At 56.6% G+C, this 20,018-nt stretch overlaps 7 protein-coding genes across 7 annotated transcripts; 3 read left to right on the top strand and 4 right to left on the bottom strand.

Moving 5' to 3' along the window:
• Window positions 1-1,013: 1,013 nt before the first annotated feature.
• On the bottom strand, window positions 1,014-2,111 carry K452DRAFT_290124 (uncharacterized protein). Its single transcript, XM_033540947.1, has 2 exons — window positions 1,501-2,111; window positions 1,014-1,413 (listed from the first exon to the last, which is right to left on the bottom strand). The coding sequence occupies exons 1-2, from the start codon at window positions 1,990-1,992 to the stop codon at window positions 1,096-1,098; spliced, it is 810 nt and encodes a 269-aa protein (XP_033394733.1). The 5' UTR covers window positions 1,993-2,111; the 3' UTR covers window positions 1,014-1,095.
• Window positions 2,112-3,667: 1,556 nt separating this feature from the next.
• On the bottom strand, window positions 3,668-5,797 carry K452DRAFT_300598 (uncharacterized protein; the record flags this gene model as incomplete). Its single annotated transcript, XM_033542347.1, has 1 exon — window positions 3,668-5,797. One exon carries the CDS (start codon window positions 5,795-5,797, stop codon window positions 3,668-3,670), a length of 2,130 nt encoding a protein of 709 aa, XP_033394732.1.
• Window positions 5,798-6,186: 389 nt separating this feature from the next.
• On the top strand, window positions 6,187-6,536 carry K452DRAFT_290118 (uncharacterized protein). The gene has a single exon (XM_033540946.1). The coding sequence runs from the start codon at window positions 6,197-6,199 to the stop codon at window positions 6,422-6,424; it is 228 nt and encodes a 75-aa protein (XP_033394731.1). The 5' UTR covers window positions 6,187-6,196; the 3' UTR covers window positions 6,425-6,536.
• Window positions 6,537-7,083: 547 nt separating this feature from the next.
• On the top strand, window positions 7,084-8,026 carry K452DRAFT_290114 (uncharacterized protein). The gene is made up of 2 exons (XM_033540945.1): window positions 7,084-7,475; window positions 7,522-8,026. The coding sequence occupies exons 1-2, from the start codon at window positions 7,088-7,090 to the stop codon at window positions 7,956-7,958; spliced, it is 825 nt and encodes a 274-aa protein (XP_033394730.1). The 5' UTR covers window positions 7,084-7,087; the 3' UTR covers window positions 7,959-8,026.
• Window positions 8,027-8,225: 199 nt separating this feature from the next.
• On the top strand, window positions 8,226-9,401 carry K452DRAFT_79621 (uncharacterized protein). The gene is made up of 4 exons (XM_033547156.1): window positions 8,226-8,629; window positions 8,684-8,728; window positions 8,796-8,859; window positions 8,914-9,401. Exons 1-4 carry the CDS (start codon window positions 8,492-8,494, stop codon window positions 9,360-9,362), a joined length of 696 nt encoding a protein of 231 aa, XP_033394729.1. The 5' UTR covers window positions 8,226-8,491; the 3' UTR covers window positions 9,363-9,401.
• Window positions 9,402-13,478: 4,077 nt separating this feature from the next.
• On the bottom strand, window positions 13,479-17,454 carry K452DRAFT_290108 (uncharacterized protein). Its single transcript, XM_033540944.1, has one exon. The coding sequence runs from the start codon at window positions 17,164-17,166 to the stop codon at window positions 13,822-13,824; it is 3,345 nt and encodes a 1,114-aa protein (XP_033394728.1). The 5' UTR covers window positions 17,167-17,454; the 3' UTR covers window positions 13,479-13,821.
• Window positions 17,455-18,008: 554 nt separating this feature from the next.
• K452DRAFT_328369 (uncharacterized protein) lies at window positions 18,009-19,886 on the bottom strand (the record flags this gene model as incomplete). The annotated part of the gene is made up of 3 exons (XM_033544978.1): window positions 18,009-18,305; window positions 18,363-19,304; window positions 19,515-19,886. 3 exons carry the CDS (start codon window positions 19,884-19,886, stop codon window positions 18,009-18,011), a joined length of 1,611 nt encoding a protein of 536 aa, XP_033394727.1.
• Window positions 19,887-20,018: the final 132 nt, after the last annotated feature.

Raw genomic sequence — 20,018 nt, 5'->3', positions numbered from 1 at the left:
CAGCCTGGCTGGCTTTGACTGGCTTTGTTTTACGTCTTAGATGGGGTTTGGGCGAATGGTATGGTATAGTATGGATGGGTGGGATGGGTATAGGATGGGACCGGATGGGACGGGACCGTCGGTGTGGGATCTGAGTGGTTCCGCATTTTCTTCTTTTTCTTTCTTTTTTCCTCTTTTTCCACTTTTCTTTTTCTTTTTTCTTCTCGTTCGACTCATTTCCTTATTCCCCCTTTGCGAGCTGCGAGCTGTACTGCGTTGCAAGCGTTGTGAGCGTTGCGTCGCTATATCCCCTCAGTCTCAGTCTCACAGACGGGCGGGCGGGCGTTGTTGCGTTTATCTCTCTCTCTTTTCTTTTTTTGCGAGCAGCAACACTGCGCTACGGCAGCAATGGCGGCATTGGCTTTCTACGACGGTCGTACGTATGTATAACGCGTATGCGCATGCGCACGATAGAGACAGACAGCGAGTGGTGTGGGCGGGCGGAAGGGGTAATCGGTAGTCGTAATATGGAGACTGAAACGTACAAGACCGATCATGCGAGCTGTATCTGTATCTGATCGTGAGAGGGTGAGTGATATAGAGCGCGTGCGCAATAGAAGGCGCGTGGTTCGTCGTGCGTGGTGCGTAGATGCGTAGGTGCGTGGGTGCGCGGTTGGGGTTAGTGGTTGGATTAAGGCCGCGAGGCCGACTCCCGACCCGGGATGATGCAAGGGCAGCGCGGGACGGGACGGGAAGGCCCCGGCTTTTGGTCGACGGTGCGCGCACGCGGGGATGATGTGATGCGTGGACCCTGACGCCCTACAGTAGGTACCTACTTAGTCGGGTTGGGACGGGCGAGTTTTGAGTTTGCGTTTTGGGTTTGGTTTTGGGGTTTGCGTTTTGGGTTCAGTGCATGGGAACTGGCGCCTGGGGCGTGCTTTGTATGGTGTAGGTGGGTATGTATATGTTATGTATATGTATATGTATATGCATTGTATCGTTGCTCTCGACCGTGGTGGTCGAGTCTTCTATGTCCCATCTCTCTCTATCGCGCGCTCTCTCTCTCTCTCTATGTATGTACAACCAAACCCAACCCCCTCACCGCACATCTCGCATCTATTTACCGTGGACAAAGACGCGCTGCTCGAGGGGCTGGTAGGCCTTGTCGCCGGGCTCGCCGGCGCGGCCACCAAAGACGAGCTGCGCGCGCAGAGCCCACTCCTGCGGCACGTTCCACTCGTTCTGGACCTTCTGGTCGACAATGGGGTTGTAGTGCTGGAGGCTGGCGCCGAAGCCCTCGGCCTCGAGGCCCGCCCACAGCACGAACTGGTGCATGGCCGACGTGTGCTCGGACCAGGTGGGGAAGTGCTGCGCGTACATGGGGAAGCGGGTCTGGAGGTCGTTGACGGGGACGGGGTTTTCGAAGAAGAGGACCTGCGGTGGGGGTTGTGGGGTTAGCTGGCTGTTTTTCCCTTTTTTTTCTTCTCTCTTTTTCTTCGTCAATGATGGGGCAATGCTTACAGAGCCGTAGCCGGCCTTGAAGCTGTCGAGCTTCTGCTCCGTGGCCGGGAAGGCCTCGGCCGGCACCATCGTCTTCAGCACCTCCTTGGCCATCTCCCAGAACTTCTTGTGCTCCTCCTTGAGCAGCAGGACGACGCGGGTGCTCTGGCTGTTGAACGACGAGGGCACGTGCAGCACGGCGTCGTTGACAATCTCGACGATGCGGTCGTCAGACACGGGCGCCTTGTCGTTGAGGGCGTAGTAGGTGCGGCGCTCCTTGACGGCGTCCATGAAGGTCTTGCTGGCGGCCATGGTGGGCGAGGTGGTGCTGAAGGCGCGGTGGAGGTGGTGGTGGTGGGGTAGTGGAGAGATGGACGGGGTACTGCTGGTGCTGAGGAGGCTCATCGACACTGCGGGGAGCGCGCCGCTTTTGTAGGGCCCTGCCTGGAGCCATCGCGTGCTCAGGCGTGTCAGGATTGGTAAGGGATTCTTCAGCACATGTGGGGCCGCCATGGTAGGAAACTGAGCGTGAAGGAAGATGCCTAGAACAAAAGCTAAAAGACCAACTAGAAGAGCCGTACAGCGCATAAGCAAAAAAAGGAGAACGGCTCCGGCAAGACGCCAAAGCCGCGGGTTGTTATAGCTCTCCGGATGCTGCTGCTGCAATTAGTGAGCCTCAATGGCACGCGGAGGCCGAGAGCGCGAGCAAACGAAGCTTCGATCGGTCGCGTCGCGTGCGACTGCCCGCGAGGGGTTCGGAATTGACGTCGCGCGCGATAAATCCGACGGAGCTCCCTAAGTCCGGCGCGGAATCGCTCCCTCCTGACACACGGCTTACTGAGCAATCATTACCAACCTATCATTACCAACCCCTTTCGGAAGTCGGAACGACAACATGCGCTTCCGCGCCTCCAGGATCCCCGCTAGCGAGCCCGGTCTTCAGCCTCATCTCACGCCCCCCAGCAGCGATCCATCATGATTTGGTTCATCTCCTCCTCCCTCGCACTCATCTCCTCCACGCCACCGTCCCGGCTGAGCTTGGTCCTGTCACTGCCAAATGCTCCATCTCAGAAATGCCTTCTCTCAACTACGAAGCCCTATTGAAGATCGCCATGTTTATGTTTTCGACCATACATACGCTGACGACAGAGGTACGGTGCCGCGAGTACACACATACATACATGCCTATGGAAGGAAGAAACGCTATCTAGCTATCGCAAGTCCGAAGCGCACACGCTGCAGCGCAACCCACCACAACCCCCAACGGCAGAAAAATTAAAATAGAGCCTGACCTGTCGGAGGAACCCAAATTCCACCTACAGCCTGTTCCGCCAGTGTACCACACACACACATACCAAGAAAGAAGCTCCCGATCCTTACCTAGCCACATATCCAGCCACCACTCCGGCCGCGAGAACGGCTAACGTGCTCTGCACGACGACTGCGCCAAGGCTCCCGCCGCCGCACATGGCTGCCCGCCGTTGCCCAGCGCCCGTCTCGGCTTTGTGTTGTGTACTCCAGAGCGTTGCTATTTGTAGATAGGTAGGCATCATAGCGAGGCCCAATGTCGCCCTTTGTCCCCCGATCCGGGCCCCCTTGCGCGGTTCCGCAAAGCGAGACACGACCAGCTCAGCTTGTGTCGGTTGTCGCACTACCGTCATCACAAAGGAAAAAAGTTCCTTTTTCATCTGCGCCTTCGCGCACCTTCGTATGTGGCTGCCAAGGGCGCAAATGCGACTACGACAGCAACTCCAAAAAAAAAAAAAAAAAATCATGGGACGCGGCCATCCCGACAGAAAGGATCGCAGAATCAATGCGCAGGTCCAGGCAGCCAGCGACTCTCGGGGCGTCAGCCCGCTTCGTAGGCCCAGAGCCCGAGCCTCTGCGTGTATGGCCGGGTTTCTTTCCTCGATCACGCCGGCCCAAGACAGGTGTAACACCAGGCCCCAGCAGCGAGGAGCACATGGCCGCAAAATAGGCGGGTCGAGGCAAAAAACGCAACCCAACAAGTCCCGGTGGGCTGGCTGGCTGGCGGCCCAGAGACATGGGGCATGCCCGGGTGATGTGGCGTTGGCGCCCAACCGCCATCACACCTCTTGCCTCGGCGACGGGCACGCCTTCCGCGCAGACGCGTCCGAGAAAGAAAGATGTGGGCGCGTATGTACGTATTACAGCGCCGTCGCTCCTGTCACCCCTTGCCGAATGCCAGCTTCAGCTGCCCCTTTTCCGGGCCTTTGGTCGCGCTGCCGGGTGGCCTGCCTCTGCCCTTGGCCGTCGCTTTGGGCGTCGCGGTCCGGGGAGGCGCGTTCGAAGCAGCGGGCGCTGAAGAGCTGTTGGCGCGTTCTTGCTCGCGTAGCTCTTTCGCTAGATCTTTGGCGAAATGCCAGTCTGCGTGCTCGCCTTTCTCGGGGACGGGTAGCTGCGCATTGCAGCGCTCGCAGAAGTACGTGTCCAGTGTCTGTTGGCGATGCGTCTGTTCAGTAGCTGGGACGCGGACCTGGGCGTGGTGAGAGGGCGTCTGTGGCTGCGCGGACGGTGGCGGGATGTCTGATGGGATGTCTTCTGTTGGATCAGTGTAGTCTTCGTGGTCCGCTTGGGGAACGGTTTCGTCCCTGCTTGGAGCTTCTGGATGAGTGTCTGTCTCGGGCTGATCGGCATCTCCTCTGCTACTGCTCCTGCTCATGTAATGTGCCTGGTCGCTCTCTGACTCTCCGCGACTGGTTTGCCGCGCACCGAAAAATCTTTGTATCCCACCATTGTCGAGCTTCCTTCTCTTGTTCCCCGTCTGAACGTTGTCGTGCTTAATAACCGGGACCTCTCGGTCACTGGAAATCAGTGCCTTTGCCTCTTCTCCGCGGACTAGGAACCCCCCAATGCCTTTGTTCCCCGTGATCCCTTCTTCAAATCCACCAACGCTGAGGGATAGGTTCGAGCAAGGCCAGGCACGTCCGTCTGCGACGACTTGGGCAAGAAGTGTTTTTGCCAAGTCGAATAGGATGACCTCGCTCAGGGTTTTGCCCTGCGGAATTTGGGCCGACTTCGATCGAGTTTGAGCTCCATTTCGGTGATGTAAGTTGATTGTTTTGGGTCTCCGCTTGTGCTCCAGCACGCCTTCTTCAACACATCGCGAGAATATATCAGCAGCAAAAATACGCAGCCAACGGACGGCTTGGTCCAACGTATTGATAGGTGGTCGAAATGATTTGGCTGACAGCATGCTCTTGATCTGTGTCCTTGGGTTGATTTCGCTGTGATCTTCTCCACGGATAATGCTGTAAAGCCATAATCCGACGTCATCGCCTAGTTTTTGCAGCTGCTCCAGGGGTGCCTCCAGTAGCTCCTTGACGAGCTCCGTGTTAAACATGGTGACAATTTCGTCTCCTAGTTTTCCACCCAGATTGCGAATTTTGGTAAACTTTATATCGCTGAGGAAGTGCTGTACTGCACGGTTACGAATGATAGTCTGCTGGTTAGGCTTCTTGTATCCAGATCCGAGCTTCGCGAGCATCTTGTTACGTGATATCCCGCCGGAGCAAGTGTACTTCAACACTTCATATATCTTCGCGCGGACGTCACGTACGATCTCGGATCCAACCAGGATAGCAATGTCGTCCCAGTCTGGATCATCATCCTCAGTTTCACTGGGGTCCAGGTCAATCAGGTGGTCCGTCTGCCAATCGAGCGCTGTCGTAGGTGGTGGTGGCAGATTCTCAGAAAGATCATCATACGGCGGCGGGCCCTGTAGTTCCGGATAGCGTTCCAGCATTACGGCATGTATCTGCGCTGACAGGTCAATGAACACCTCATCAATGCTCGCCTTTTCCACCTTCTGGAACTCTTTCGGTAGGGACTCCTTGATTACGGCCAAGATCTTCCTAGACTCCAGACGGTACGGATCCAGAGAGACCTTGTGGGTAGCCATGTTCTTGAACGCGTCCTCATGGTACGCCCAGTTCTCATCGCCCTCCTTCCACGTCGCTACATGCTGCAGAATCAGATCCGGGCACAGCTTCAGCGCCTCCGTGCTCGTGATATGGCGGTTCAGGCCAAACGCGCGCGCGGGGTAGTTGATCGCGATGAGGCCCTGCCACTGCTGGACGGCGAGCGGGCGGTCCGTCGGCACGCCCAGTCGCACCATCTCGCACTGCGCGTAGAAGGCATCGAGGTCGATGTGAGCGATCACGCGCAAGGGGCTGCCGGGCGCGGACGCGCCGAGCTGCGCGAGGTGCTTGAACGTAAACGCGGACTTCTTGCGGCGGCCGCCGGCGCCCGTCGTGGACGCGGACGACTGGAAACCGGTCGACGACGACATCGACATCGTGGGCGGGAGGGCGGAGCGGCCTTAGCTCGTGACCGGCATGGCGGGGTGTAGGTAAGACTGGCTGTGCCGTCGACGCGTTGTTGTCGTTGTCATGTCAGCGGCCGGTCTGCGGCGCGTCTTCCCACTTTACGCGTAAAGTCGCGAATGCCTAGAAAACTTGCACTTCAACAATGACAACCTAGCTCAACTAACCATGTCATTGCACATGTCTACATAGATCCTGTTCAGTGACATTTACACGCTTAGGACGTCTGGCACGGTACCCAAGTCCGAGGGCACTGCTAACGCGAACGAGAGATCAATGTCATCATCGACTTCCAACATGTATCGCAGATTGAAGGTCAAAGTGATATTAAAAAATAATTTCTCGATTCAGCGGTCGTTATCCTTTTTGCCATGTCTTTCCTTCGCAACCCTTCTGCGCTCTTCGGCGTGCTCAATCTGTCAGCGATTGGCAGTGCCACTCTGTATCTACGTTCCCACCACATACAAAACCTTGAAGAACACGAAACACGCATGGATGAGCTGGAGGGTACGCTCCGAGGCCACATCGGGCTAATCGAAGAAGCATTGGATCGCTTAGAGGGCAAGGCCTCAGAGTCCGACAGGGGAAAGAAGACGTAAGGACCTTGATTGCTTTTTTGGACCTGGATGTACTACAGCAAACGAGGCCGCGATGACAAGGGCAAGCAGTGAAGCAGAAGATCGTCGGGCCAGTGTGCTGCCGCGGCGGCTTATCGTACCGCTGCAAGTCGCTTCGTGGGGCCGCATATCTTCATGCGAAAATTGCCTGGTTCAAGGTACAATGGATTAGCAGCCCTTACTAGACTTGAGCATGTGGCATCCATCAGCAGGTGTTTGTAGAATGGCGAGAATGGGGTTGTTGCCAAGTCGTGGGGAGAGCCGAGGCAACTTCTCGGGAAGAGCTGTTGCAACCGCCCGCGCCGTCACAGTGTCAACAAAAAGCAATGTGACAGTCCACGTCAACACTCCCTCCGACAACGTGCCTGCACGCCAGTTCGCCTAGTCATGTCTTCAGTGCCAAACGATCTCATCCTCTTCCACTATCCCTTCTCTCCTTATGCACGCCGTGTAATCTGGTATTTGCAGCTCCGCGGCATCGCATATGCACAATGTGTATGTTGATCCCGCTTACGTCCCGCATCATGGCGGCGTGGCCAGAACGGCTGAGCGCTGACTATGTGTGACACGAGGCAGATCCAACCGCCAATCATGCCGCGCCCCGATCTCCAAGCCCTAGGGGTATCGTACCGTCGCATCCCGCTCATGGCTATCGGCGGCCATGTCTACTGCGACACGCGGCTGATCCTGCGCAAGCTCGAGCAACGCTTCCCCGATGGTGCCATCGGAGCCTCGGGCGGCGATCAGAAGGCCATTGAAAGCCTGCTGTCGAGATGGACCATAGACGGAGGCATCTTCGCGAGGGCCGCGTCATTGATTCCGCCGGACATGCCTGTGCTGCAGGATCCAAAGTTCCTCGAGGACAGGAAGAGCTTCTCGGGCAGGAGCTGGGACAAGGAAGACCTGCGGCGCGGGAGGCCCGAGAGCATGGTGCACATCAGAGATGCATTTGCACTATTGGAATCGACGCTGCTAGCCGACGGGCGTGACTGGATACTGAAGACGGAGAGGCCCAGCCTGGCGGACATTGAAGGTATGTACTTTGGATGGGCTCGGGCATGGACACTGACGTAGGTTAGCAATTTGGCCACTGGACTGGCTGGTGGAGATGAAAGGAGCGCTTCCGCCAGCGCTGATCTCAGAAAGTAGCTTCCCCAAGGTGTTCGCTTGGATCAAGAGGTTCCGCGACGCGCTTAAGGCAGCCAAGTCGTCGGGCTTCAAGGGCGTGACACTGGACGGGCCGGCGGCGGTTAAGGCTGTGACAGGCGGCCGGGGAGGCGACGGAGAAGACACGGAGGGGAGGTTCGACTCGGCAGAGCCGTCGGGCGTGCAGCAGGGCGAGGAAGTGGAGGTCTGGCCGATCGAGAGCGGGTTTAGCCACCGCGACCGGGGTAGGCTGGTCAGCCTGACGTTCGACGAGGTGGTGCTTGAGCTTGAGACTGGCGTGCGCATTCATTTCCCGCGATGGGGGTTCAGGGTGTCTAAGGCTGCTGCTCCTGCGGCGGCCCGGCTCTGAAGGTGGCGACACGTGCAAAGGGGGGCTGCGTGAGTGCCCAAGGGCGTGGTATATAGTGCGACGGGCGACTCACGCTCACCGCTGTGGCTGGCGGACCAAAAGGCGTCCATTTCGTCACGGTGTTTGTGCGTGTTGGGCCCTGGCGCTGCCTCGATGCCCAACGCGCAAAAGATCCACTTGTGAATGGACGGGCCGGACTGGACAGCGTGGAATGATAAAGCAAAATCCGCCGGGCCCTACACGCCCTTCCATCCTTTTCCACTATTCCTCCGCCCGCTGCCCGTAGTTGTGTCGAAAGTTGCACTGCACGGCCCCAAGAGCCTCAGAGCGAAGTGTGTGCTGAGTCGCGATATTACCTGGGCGCAGCCCCGCACCTTTCCCAGCCCGCCCGTGTGGACTTCCTCTCTCTTCTCTCCCTGGATCCTCCCTTCTTGGCCGCCGGACTGGATTCCTCCGCAGCTCTGCTCTCTCTTCCCAGGCACTGCCCCTCCAGTGCCGCCTTTTCTTTTTCTTCCCCTCTTAAGCCCGCCGCCATGTCTCGCGCTACCCCGACGAGGCAGTGGTTCCAGCCAGGAGAGGGCATCGCCCGCGAGGTCATCACCGCCGATATCCAGCGCTACCTGGGCCCCGACGCGCTCGTCAAGCCCGGTATTGGCACTGGCGAGTATGAGGTCAGCTGCTCCATGGTTCCACTGTCGTCGCGCTGTCGCTAACCTGCTGTAAAGGGCGTCGAAGGATATTGGATAACTGCTTATCGCACCCTTACTTCGGTATGTCAAACGAAACGAAAAAAAAAAAAAAAGGCCCGCCTGCTAACTTCTTCTTCCCTCCTTGCAGCAAATGGTTCAAGATTTAAGACTGGACTCTCAGCGGTGGCGCGCTGAAGTTCAGCAGGGACGAGGTAGCCCACACGCGAGAGACACCAAGCTGTCTAAACCACCTGACAAAGTTGTAGTTGCCTACCAAGACTCAAGGACACACCAGTCGAGGCAGTACTATGGACCAAGTACGCCCGCTCCGGAACAATCTTATGCACCGCCTGCCGCCGCCCAGGTGTACCCGGACCACCCGTCGGCGGCAGGATACCGCGGGGCACCGCCCCAGGCGGCCTATGGAGGAGATTATACCTATGCGCAGCCGCAAACAGGATATGCCCAGCAAGGAGCCCACTATGTGCCAGCACCGGGATACGGAGGAGGCCAAGTAAGGACAGCACCGACCTATGGTGCCTACAGCCAGCCGTCCGGCAGGGAAGCGGAGCCATACCCCTCGCACCACCCGGGGCACCAGGACTCGCCCAGATATGCTTACCCTCCTTCCACGTCGGCGCCGCCGGAACGCGTCTACGCTCCGCCTCAACCAAGGTACTTTTTTGGTCACATGCCGCGGACTTGTTGGATTTGAGCTAAGTTTCCTATAGTTCATCGCAACAGTACTACTACGCCGACAGCAGAAGTGGTAAGTCGTGCTGATTGTGCCTCGCTGGGCGCAACCAAGACCACCTCAAACTAACGCCATTAAACGCAGCAACAACGCAACCTCCGCCTCAAGCTAACGACCGCCGGCGTCGTCAGTAGTCCTGAAGCCCAGTCTCGGACCCCCTCCTTCATGATGTTTGAATACCACATGTTGTTGGCGTGTTTGTTGTAGAGCGTTCTCTTCCGTTTTTCCGGTCGCCTTGCCTGGCCTAGGGATTCCGAGGATTCTACGGTCGAATCCTGATTCGCCCAGTCTGGTCCTTTCACTGGTCATCAATCCTGGATGCCCTTCGCCAAAGCCTGGCTGGAGAGACGAAAAAAAACGGCCGCTGCTTGCTCTGCCGACCTCTCCTTTTACCTTCTCCGAAGTCCTCGTTGGTCATTTCCCTTTGGGAGCCGCAAAGAAGCCGGATTAATGGAAATGTTCAGCCCGCATCTGGAATGCTTTGTCTTTCCATCAGTCCCCGTAACCGTTTGCCGGTTCCGTGGATCTGATCTTGCTTTCCGTCATGGCGCGTGTGCGGGAATGGAGTGATGGCACAATATGACTAATGCTTTTCCTTGGGCATCTTTAGGTCGTGGCTCTTTTCTTTTTCCTCTACTTTCAAGTTGCTTTCTTCGTCTATTTACGGCGGTTTTAGCGTCCGGCGTCGTGCGCGGGAGAACCGCCTTTGCTCTGTCCAGGACATCTACCTTCCGGCTATTGCGCTTTTTGCTTGCCTCTTCCCACTTTCGGCGACTATTATTGCTTGCTCAGTCCGCTGAACAAAAAGGAAAACAAAAGCCATTGGAATGCGGTGCATTGCAGGAAACCTGCTTGCATCGGCCCACGAGGTGTTATCCTCGCTTTTGCACCCTCGCAGGGGATCCCACCCATGCCACAGTTCTCTCCCAGGGTGGAGGGCGGCCGGAGCAATCCATAGCTTTCAGAATTTTCCGACCAAACAGCGAAAAAGAATGACTGCGCAATGCCAACCTACGAAGCAAACTGTACATATTTAGCCACGCCGTCATGCTTTTGCTCTGTTTCACCTTAGGCAGATTACTACTGCTGCTGCTACTTTCACACCCACACAGCTCGGAACGTCGTTTTTCTCACGGCCCTCCATCATCATCACTAGCTTTTCGACGGCCACTGCTTTTCTGCGTGCATAGCTTGCGAGTTTGGACTGCCTAGCTTTACACTATTGTTTGCCTGTTTGACATGTCCACCCCACCCAGCATCTACCGAGTCTGTCCATGATTGTGCTTGTCCATGACTAGGTCCTGTTACGTGTTGCAAACGGCTCACAACGGCGCCTCTGCGCGACTGTAGTTGGTTGGAGTGCTAATCTATGCTGGAATATCTCCAACTAACCAGGCACGGCCCGAGAGAAGGAGCTAGTTTACGGCCTTAAGTGGACGTAGCGCAGTAGCTGATGACGCTTCTTTTTTTTTCCCTCGCTGCGGCTGCAACCTGCCTCCCCTTCCCTTCCCGCATCTTGCCCGCCTCCTTCTCTCCCTCGTTCCCTCCCCCTGTTTGACATGGATGGCGCTAAGTCGCGGCTCAGGACAAAGCTCACGACGAGCGGGCCCCGCTCTCCCGTGCGCCTTTTCGCCTCGTCTGGGCGGGCCTCGCTTTGCCCGTCGCGTGCTTTTCGCGACACTGACGATAGACAATGACATGTAGAGCTACCTACCTACTTACTCTAGCTCCGGCAAGCTCGCTCACAAAGCAATCAGCTGGCCAAGGAAACGAACGCAAGCAAATCAATTCGGGTGGCAGGCAAGCCAGACCAGACCAGCCCAGCGCAAGACGAGGTCAAGCAGGCAAGACGTCCGTCGTCCTGCGTCCGCGCCGGGCTGTACGTCACGACTCGCACCCCCTCCCCCCCTTCGCATGGATGGGCATGCCCGGGCACCAACGTCCACCCGTTACCGCATGGCCACTAGGCGCGATCCTGCGGGAGGGAGCGCGCTGCCCACACACCCGCCCACTCGCAAGCAAGCAATGGCAAATGGGCACGGCAAAAAACAATTAAATCAAAGAGAGAGACAATGACATCCAGACACAACCTAAGGCATATCGCAGTTCATTGAAAGCGTTGCCCAAAGCTTCCTCCCTCCACGCACCTTGGGCGGCCAGGGCGCGCCAAAAACCTCAAACTCACCGCCACGCCCCCCGTTGCCGTCCCGTCGCGGCCCTGGAGTGCTTGCTGGGCTTTTGCTTCTCGGTCTTCCGCTCCACCCACCACTCGCAGGCGCGCGCCCGCCCACGCTGCTGCCGCTGCTGATGCTGAAACGGGGTGCCCCGCTCCGCCCTACGCTTGCACGCTTGCTCGGCTAAAGCATTGTAGGTCAGCGGCTGAGGCTTTGGCTGTTGGTTGGCGGTGGCGGTGGCGCCCACGCGAGCGTGTGGTGCGAGCGAGCTTACTTGCTTGCTTGCTTGCTTGAATCTTTGCCTCTTCCTCCTCCTCCGCTCGGATGAAGCACCGCGGACAGACAAACAGACAGACGGACAGACCTCAGACAGGCTTCGGCCCGGCTAAGGCCGACTCGCTGCGCCCGCCATACCAGCCAGCCAGACAGCAAGAAAGGCGCGCACCGCGATAGCTACCTACTCGTAGCAATTGCGCGCGCCGTTCACCGCAGCGATCCTTGCTCGATTCGCAGCAAGCTGGCGCGGCTTGGCTGAGGATCGATGCACGCACGCACGCACACACACACGCACCGGCACTGCCCCTGCCTGCACGCAACGCACGGCACTGGCCGTGCGCGGTGGGCTTTGGGCTGGGCTTGCTTGCTGGGCTCGTGCTAGTGCGCTGCGCTACTGCCGGTTGCTCGGGTAGGGCCGGCCGGCCGAGCTGGCGGCTGGCTGACTGGCTGGCGCTGTTGGTGCTGACTGCTGTTGGAGGATGGGATGGGCATGGGGATGAGATGAGATGCTGCGTGCGTGCGTGCGTGGCTGGCTGGCTGGCTGGCTGGCTGGCTGGCAGATAGACAGACAAGCAAGCGTTCAAGCCCTCCATTGCATCCCACTCAGCCTGCCTGCCTGCCTGCCTGCCTCACTCGCTCCGCCCTCAGCCCTGCCCAACGCTCCCCTACAATACAACCCACAGCCCCCCAATCAGCGCCTAGACAGAACATCCACCTTTCCCAGCCCACTCACTATTGCACGATACGATCTACCAAGCCAATGTCATAAAGCGCCCGAAAGCGGGCCCCGCCGATTCATTGCCGCTGTAGCCTCGAGTACAGGCTACGAACTCGCGAAGTGAATTGCCGCCGCAAGCCGTCTTGCCGCCTCAGGCCTCGGTCCTCTGCCGCGCCAGCTGCTAATGGCTACCGGCCTACTCCGTAAGGCTCCCGAGCCGCTGCCCCTACTGCCGAAAGTTGGAACAGGCAGAGGAAGCGCCTGCTGTCGTTTTGCGGAGCGCGAGGCGTGAGTTACCTAGTTGCGCGCTTCAATGGCCGGCTGACTGCCGGCGTGTTGGTTAGGTTGTTGGGCTTGCCGGGTAGATAGATATGGGTGCTGCTTGCTACCGTTCGTTCACTGCAAACGCCAAACGCTGCTTGCTGGATGTGGTGTCTTTGCTTGCTTGCTACTTGTACGGCGTAGACCAAGAGGCCTAGCTACGCTGTGTATGTGTGCGCTAAGACCTTTCGTTGCATTCATACCCAGGACGCGGGCTGTGAGCTAGACATGGAGTATGTATGTACTCTGTAGGGACTGCTTGTACAATGTCGTCCCCTGTCTCGCTAGACGGTGCATCTCGGTCCGCGGTGACGGACTTACGCAGCCGTTTACCTACTATGTATGTATCTGCTTATTTCCTCAATTTTTGCAAAGGGAAAGGGGTTGTGTACAACAGGGGGGAAGAGTAGGGGTGGTACGACACGGAATAGACGGTGTGTCGTCGATATAGGTAGGGAGATGAAGAGCTATACCACACACGCGTGCAATCTCACTGTAGGCGAACTAGCTACTTACGACCCCTGTCTCCTTTGTGCTCTCAACCGCGACGTCCGTGGCACGCACAGCACAACGCCTCGTTTTATGCAATGCTGTTCATACGCTACACTATACTGCTTGCGCTAATTACCTGTTCCTATCGTCTGTCCCGTAACCCACTTACTGCTTTTGAGTGACTGCCACCGAGCAACCGGGTAGCAAAGCAAATACCAAGCTAACAAAGCATACCCAAATTCCAAGCCCAACCGTTCTGCTATGCTGCAAAGTGCCAAAAAGAGAATCGAAGGCTCTCAATGCGCCTTTGTGAATGCTTGAGAAAGATGCGCAGACGTAGACATACCTCGTGCGGGCAAGAAAACCACAGGGAACAACCCAAGAACAGCCCTATTACAATCCCAATGCCCGCGCTCTTTTCAACCCGACACTGCCCACTTCATAGAAATGCTGGGTCCTCGCTTGCTCCCCTCTCTGTCTTCGCCAGCATCTCGCCGCGCTGCCTTGCACTCAGCCACCGCTCGGCGAGCAGCTGTCCGCCAGTCGGCGTGTCGAGACTGCGTGCCGGGCTTTCTCCCTCTTTCTCCTCAGCGAGCCATAGTCTCGTAGACGTCGGCGTCGGTGTGTTTTCCTTTCTGCCAAGCGGCGGGACCTGGCTCAGTCGCTCGAGAGACGGCGACAGCTTTGGCGGGGAATATGGCCCTTGTAAGATCATCTGCAGCGTTTCGCCCTCGAGCGCGGGGCCGGTGACTGGTTTGCGCGTAATGCTGAATGCCCTATCACTTCCGTTTCCAGGTGCTTTCTGCAGAGTGCTAGTGCGTGGAGTGTACTGGTTGCGAAGATCAAAAGCAGATCGTGGACGGTACGTCCCTGTGTTGATTGTGCCAATGCGGTAGCGGATGGGGTGGCTTACAGGTGGTGTTGTAGTTGCTGGAGTGGTAAGTGTTGGACCTGGACCCGCGCCTTGAAAGCCCGTCTCTTCGGCAGTGGTGATATACTGCGCGAAACTTGAATTGCTGCGAATGGAAGAGTTTGTGTTCCTTAAATTCATGGTTTGAAGCGACTGCGGGCGATTAAGTGGACGGCCCGGTAATAGACTGCGAGCTGAGTGCACATTTCCTTCTCTAGGGCTCGGGTCTCTCCTAGAGGCACTCCTGGGTGCTGTAGCTAGAGAACTCGCCGCCAGCGACTTAGTCCCTTCGGTACTGCGAGCCGATTTAAGACTGCGAGCTGACCCATGGCTATGTTCGCTCGTGTTTCTTCCCGTCTGGACCATAGGGTAGCGCTCGTTCATGCGACTCGAGGGGCGTTCTTCCATCCGGCTTGAAGGACGCTCTGTCTGTTTTGATCCATCCATATTCGCCTTACCAGGTTTGGTGTGGGATACAGAAACTTTACCTGAACCATCGCCTCCGATTTCGACGTCTTCACCATCCACAATTTGCGCATGCTCACGATAATGCCCTCGAGGCTTGACCGGAAACTCATCGCTGATGGTAAAGTTCGCCTGTTGCACCAGCGAAAGTTCAGAGACTTCCTTGGATAACCATGCCTTCCAATCCTTGCTCGAATGTGTGGAGGTAGCGCCTGTCTTGGGCTTTGGAGGAGAACCCAGAACATAGCTTTTCACCGGGCGGCTGGAGATGATGACCGCCGTACCAGCCAGTCTTCCTTCAGACCCAGTATTAGATCCATGACTCTCTTTACGAACTGGTGACTCTCCATTAGAGTTTCTTGAATAGATGCTGGGCGAAAGAGGTACATCTGTTAAAGTAGTTCGGGTTGATATGAACATGTTGCTCTGTTGTTCAAAATTGCGGCGGCTAGACGTGCGCTCCGGCGTCACAACAGCCTTGAGCGGAGCACTCAGCTTATCCAGCGGCGTAAGTTCATAAGGGTTTACACCTACCATGGTCCCTCGGAGGTTCGTTGAAGATATCTCAGAAGTGCCCTGCTCCAGCGGCATCCGCCACCGAGTGTCCTCTTTTCCCTTCCGGGTTGCCATTTGCCTAGTGGTAGGCACTGGTGATTTTGGCGACCTTTGGAGTCGGATGCGAGGAAGGTGTAGACAGAGCTCTTCGCTTTCTGGTGAGCCTTCCCTTTTGATGGCACGTCCATGACTATGTTCCAGATGTTCAGAAAACCCGCCATGTGTATGGGGAGTAGATCGACCCTTCGCGGTTCGAGGTAGCCTGTCAGGTTCAGGAGTAACTGGACGTATTGTCGCCCTAGTTCCACGACGAAGCTTCGAAGTGACTGAGCCCACCCTTTGTGAAGGCAACGTATCACGTCCCGTCCGTTCTTGCGGTACCGCCTCTGGATCCAACAATCTGACTTCCAAGTCACTGTCTAGACCTGCCTTTTCGAGTCGCGATTTCAGTGCTGAAAACACATCAAAACTGTCCACGCCTTTCGCGGCGTCACTCGGCGATGGATGCAAAGGCTTTTTGAAAGGGGCATGGTGCAAGATTGAAGAGGCCTTCCGTCTGAGGGATGAAGAAGGCCCTTCAGATTCGCGCTTGGATCCACTTTGTGTTCCGCTATCTTCTGGTATGATTGTCAGTCTCTTTGCATCGCGAGTCACTGTACTACCGGTCGTCGAGGAGTTTGTCCAGCTTGTGACACGGGATTTGCTAAGGTCTCCTTCGCTATGATCACCACTAGAAGCTCGGGAATTTCCCTGCGATGCACCAGATGGCTGGCTCCGATGGGATGAACGTCTAGAATGGACAAGGTTCAGGCTATTAGAAGCTGGGGTGGGGATCCGTTGGCTAACGGGAACATTTGTAGCGGTCATTGAGTTGGGATTTCCAAAATAGAGACGAGTGGCATCGACTTGTTGTACGGGAAGAGTGTTGGTAGATTTTGGGTCCGAGTCTTTCCGGAAGACGCGTTTGATCCTCTTTTTGAAGGAGTTTGAGATAGATCTGGACCTTTCTTCTGGCTTCGAGAGGACTCTTGGTGCCGAGACATTTGTTTTAGCCACCGGCACTGAGGGGGGCGTATCCTCAAAAGCGGCTGCGGCCGAAACTTGGTTCTTGTCTTGTCTTTTTTTGAAGGATTGCATGATAAAGGAGGGCCGACCGCGCAGCTTGCTCCTCTGTTGGAATTCTTGAAGAAACTTGTCCCGAGCGGCAGCTATTTCTGCAGGGTTCCCTTTGCTGGATTGCGTACGAGCACTTCCGAGCGGACTACTGAGAGTCAATGTTCCCGGTACAGGGCGCTCCTTAATTGATTGACTGGCCTGCCGATCTATTTCTAGAGACGTATGTTGGCCAAAACCTAAACTCCAAGAGCTATAGAGGGAACGGGACTTGCGGACTTCTTTCCGAGCCGGTGTAAGTTGTGTGGAAGGTGCTGGAGCTGAAGGCATCAATGGTCGTCCACTCTCATTTACCGACGTTCGAGGTGTAGGAATGTCAACGGGTCTCTTTGGATATCTTTCATGGCCGACTTTCTGAGACGTAGGTGACGCTCGCCTTTTGTAGCAATTGTTTTCGCCGCTATGTCGAGCACTCGATTCCCTAGGTGGAAAATGAGAGCCCTGGGACTTTTTGCTGGCGTTAGTCCTTTGCCGCTGTAGCTCCAGCCGTCGCTGTGATGCAGCCCGCTCTATTGCATGTGCCCTCTCGTAGGCCGATACAGCCGCCGCCATAGCATGTTCTCGCGCAACGAAGGGGTCGAGAGGCTCGACTTTGCCACTTCGTACTCGCGACTGAACTGATGATGTTGATTTGGCATGGCGTAACCGCGTACCGGCGTCGCTCGAAGCGCGGGACAGCATGTGCTATGAGCAATCAAAGAGCGACGGACTGGGACTGGGCTCAATGAAATTTCGATGATATCCAAGCCGATCCAAACTGATTCAAACCGACACGTCCGATGGAAGAAGGGTGCTCGTAGCACACACATGGGCAGAGAAGACTACACGGAAAGGAAACCCTCAACGTACGGAAGGGATGCCGAAGCAGACAAGGAAAGAAGAAGGTGCGTACCAGGTGAGCCTGTCAACATGGTAGGTAGAGCAGAGATAACGTGCTGGCTGCCATCGTGACAGAAACGCTTAACTTGGCAGCCACAGCTGCCTTTCTTGCACGTCACTCTACCCACCCCCAAGCGGCAGGTCACACGCGATGTCTGCTATCGGCTGAGAGCTGAAATGCGCGCAAGGGGTTATGGAATGAGCCGCTCGGGGACGCGCGGTCGAGAGGATGGTGGTTGCCGCAAACATCACTAGGTCCACCTCATGACCTGTCATCCACGTGACTACATTCCTATTCCGGCAAGTGCATGGACCAAAGGGACATGCTGTGCAGCTCTTTGACCGACGTGTACATCTGAAGATCAGGGGTCCATCAGCTTCCGGCGATTGTGTCACCTCTCGTAGATTGCATGTTGTCCATTTGCATTGCATTCTGGAACCTATGGAGACTGCATCGGACATGCAAATACTCAGTCTATGCATCACTGAAGCCGTGAATCCATCCTACCCAAACTAGTGCCTAAACGACCTGAACTAAAGTACGAAACATGATTATCCTAACCGTGAACCCACACTGTATCCCGTATAAGGCGCCTGTCAATAACAAACGCAAGCTATGTTGGCGCTACGTAAGACACAACAACTTACGCAGAGGCGCGGTCGGCCTCCATGCGGTGCTTGAACTCCTCGAAGAACTCCTCCATCTCGTCAGCGACGAAGTCCTCGAACTTCTCGGCGAGCTTCTCGACCTTGCTTTCAAGCTTGGCAGAGCCAGCCTGAGCCTTGCGGCCAATTGTCTCAAACTCTCCCTTGATGTCCTCCTCGACCTCGTCGATGGAGGGAAGAGAGACATCAATCTTCTTAGCAGACTTGACGGTGTAGCCACCCTTCTGGATGATGTCACTGTAGTTGCCGGATCCGCCACCGTTCCACGCAAGGAGCTGTAGTAGTCGTGGTTAGCAAAATGTAATAAGTTACAGGGCGCACATTCTACTTACGTTGGTGGTGTCACTGGGGACATCGGAGAGAGCACCCTTGGTGGCGATAGAGATCAAGTGCTTCTTCAACTTAGCGGGAGTGATGTCCGCAACAGCGTAGGCGGAGTCAGAAGCAGGCTGGAGAGAAAGCAGATAGGCCAGGAGACCAGCAATGTGAGGCGAGGCCATCGAGGTACCAGAGATCGTGTTGGTGGCATAGGGGCTGCCGATCCAAGTAGACAGGATGTTGAGACCAGGTGCAAAGATGTCGTTGCACTTGCCGTAGTTGGAGAAGTAAGCACGTTCGTCAGCTAGGGTAGAGGCACCGACGGTGACGGCCTTCTCCGCACCGGCAGGGGAGTATCTGCAGGAATCGGCGTTGTCATTACCAGCAGCCACAGCGAAGTGCAGTCCGACGTCGACAGCAGCATTGACAGCCAGATCAAGGGTGGTGGACTTGCCACCGCCCAAGCTCATGTTGGCAGTAGAGCCCTTGAAGCCCTTCTTCTTGCCGTTCTTGGCAGCCTCAACAGTGGCGGCATGTTGCTCAGCGGCGTACTCGACACCCTTGACAACATCGGACATGGTACCAGAGCCGTTGGAGCGAAGAACCTTGACAGCGTAGACGTTGGCCTTCTTGGCAACACCATACTTCTTACCAGCAACCGTGCCGGAGCAGTGGGTGCCGTGGCCGTTGCCATCCTCGTCGGCATCACCAACGGGGATAGTCTTGCCCCAGTGGGCACGGCCCTCGAAGTCCTTATGTTCAGTGTTGGTACCAGTGTCGATAACGTAGACGTCAACGCCCTCGCCGCCGTCGGCCGTGTAGAGGTACTTGCTGAAATCGCCGAAGCCGAGGCTGTCGCGGTGGGAGATACGAGCCAGACCCCAGGGGGCGCCATTCTCGGTCTCGTGGTCCTCCTTCAGGGTGTGGACTTCAGAGTCCTTCTCGACGTAGTCAACCTGTCAAACCGAGGTCGTCAGTATGGCGTGATAAGGCGTGGCTGACATCACGTGCTTCATGGTGATACGGGACGCGACCGAAGCTCTCGGCGGCTGTTGTAGCTCGGACTCGGCGACAGGGGTAGGAAACGTCAGCGTCCACTCAAAGCCGCCCTAGGCGGAGCTTTGGTAGAGCTGGTGGCGAATGAGTGCTGGGCAGGATAGACTTACATCAGGGTGTCTCCGGATTTGCTCGATGACATCCTCATCGAAGTGGCCGGAGTAGCCCAGCAGACCGCCGGCAACGTTGTATGTGTGCTTCAGACCCTCAAAGACAGAGTCGGTCATGGGGAACTGCGAACGCTTCCGCAGCTCCGTCTTCTGCTGCTCGCTCGCAGTGTGGATGTCTTGGACCCAGGAGTGGTGGGCCGCCGTATCAGCGTGCTTGACGTGCTTCTTGAAGACGACAATATACGAGTCAGGAACAGCCTTGGAGTCAACCGAGGAGATGATGGGAGCTGCATCGTTGTGGACGGTGCCGACGTTGAAGACGGGCGACGCGGCCGCAAGCAGCGGCAGCAAGGCCGCGACACCAGCTTTCATGGTGGTTTCTGTGAAGCGGGGACAAAGAGAATGTGAAGAGAGTGGTGAAGTAAGAGATGGACGGTGTAAGATGGGTCAGATGGAAGAGAGAGGGAGGAGAGGGAGGGTGATGTAGATTGGGGGACGGGGAAG

Source organism: Aplosporella prunicola (genome assembly GCF_010093885.1).
Source record: "Aplosporella prunicola CBS 121167 unplaced genomic scaffold K452scaffold_21, whole genome shotgun sequence".
Taxonomy (NCBI): Eukaryota; Fungi; Ascomycota; class Dothideomycetes; order Botryosphaeriales; family Aplosporellaceae; genus Aplosporella; species Aplosporella prunicola.
This window is presented reverse-complemented; position numbering and strand designations above follow the sequence as displayed.

Excerpts from the sequence above, each read along its gene's own strand:
- K452DRAFT_290114 (XM_033540945.1), top strand. The coding sequence starts at position 7,088 with ATGGCTATCGGCGGCCATGTCTACTGCGACACGCGGCTGATCCTGCGC. Across the intron at positions 7,476-7,521 it reads CAGCCTGGCGGACATTGAAG|CAATTTGGCCACTGGACTGG; the intron begins GTATGTACTTTG and ends GACGTAGGTTAG.
- K452DRAFT_290124 (XM_033540947.1), bottom strand. The coding sequence starts at position 1,992 with ATGGCGGCCCCACATGTGCTGAAGAATCCCTTACCAATCCTGACACGC. Across the intron at positions 1,414-1,500 it reads TCAAGGCCGGCTACGGCTCT|GTCCTCTTCTTCGAAAACCC; the intron begins GTAAGCATTGCC and ends CCCCCACCGCAG.
- K452DRAFT_290118 (XM_033540946.1), top strand. The coding sequence starts at position 6,197 with ATGTCTTTCCTTCGCAACCCTTCTGCGCTCTTCGGCGTGCTCAATCTG.
- K452DRAFT_79621 (XM_033547156.1), top strand. The coding sequence starts at position 8,492 with ATGTCTCGCGCTACCCCGACGAGGCAGTGGTTCCAGCCAGGAGAGGGC. Across the intron at positions 8,630-8,683 it reads TTGGCACTGGCGAGTATGAG|GGCGTCGAAGGATATTGGAT; the intron begins GTCAGCTGCTCC and ends CCTGCTGTAAAG. Across the intron at positions 8,729-8,795 it reads CTTATCGCACCCTTACTTCG|CAAATGGTTCAAGATTTAAG; the intron begins GTATGTCAAACG and ends CCCTCCTTGCAG.
- K452DRAFT_290108 (XM_033540944.1), bottom strand. The coding sequence starts at position 17,166 with ATGCTGTCCCGCGCTTCGAGCGACGCCGGTACGCGGTTACGCCATGCC.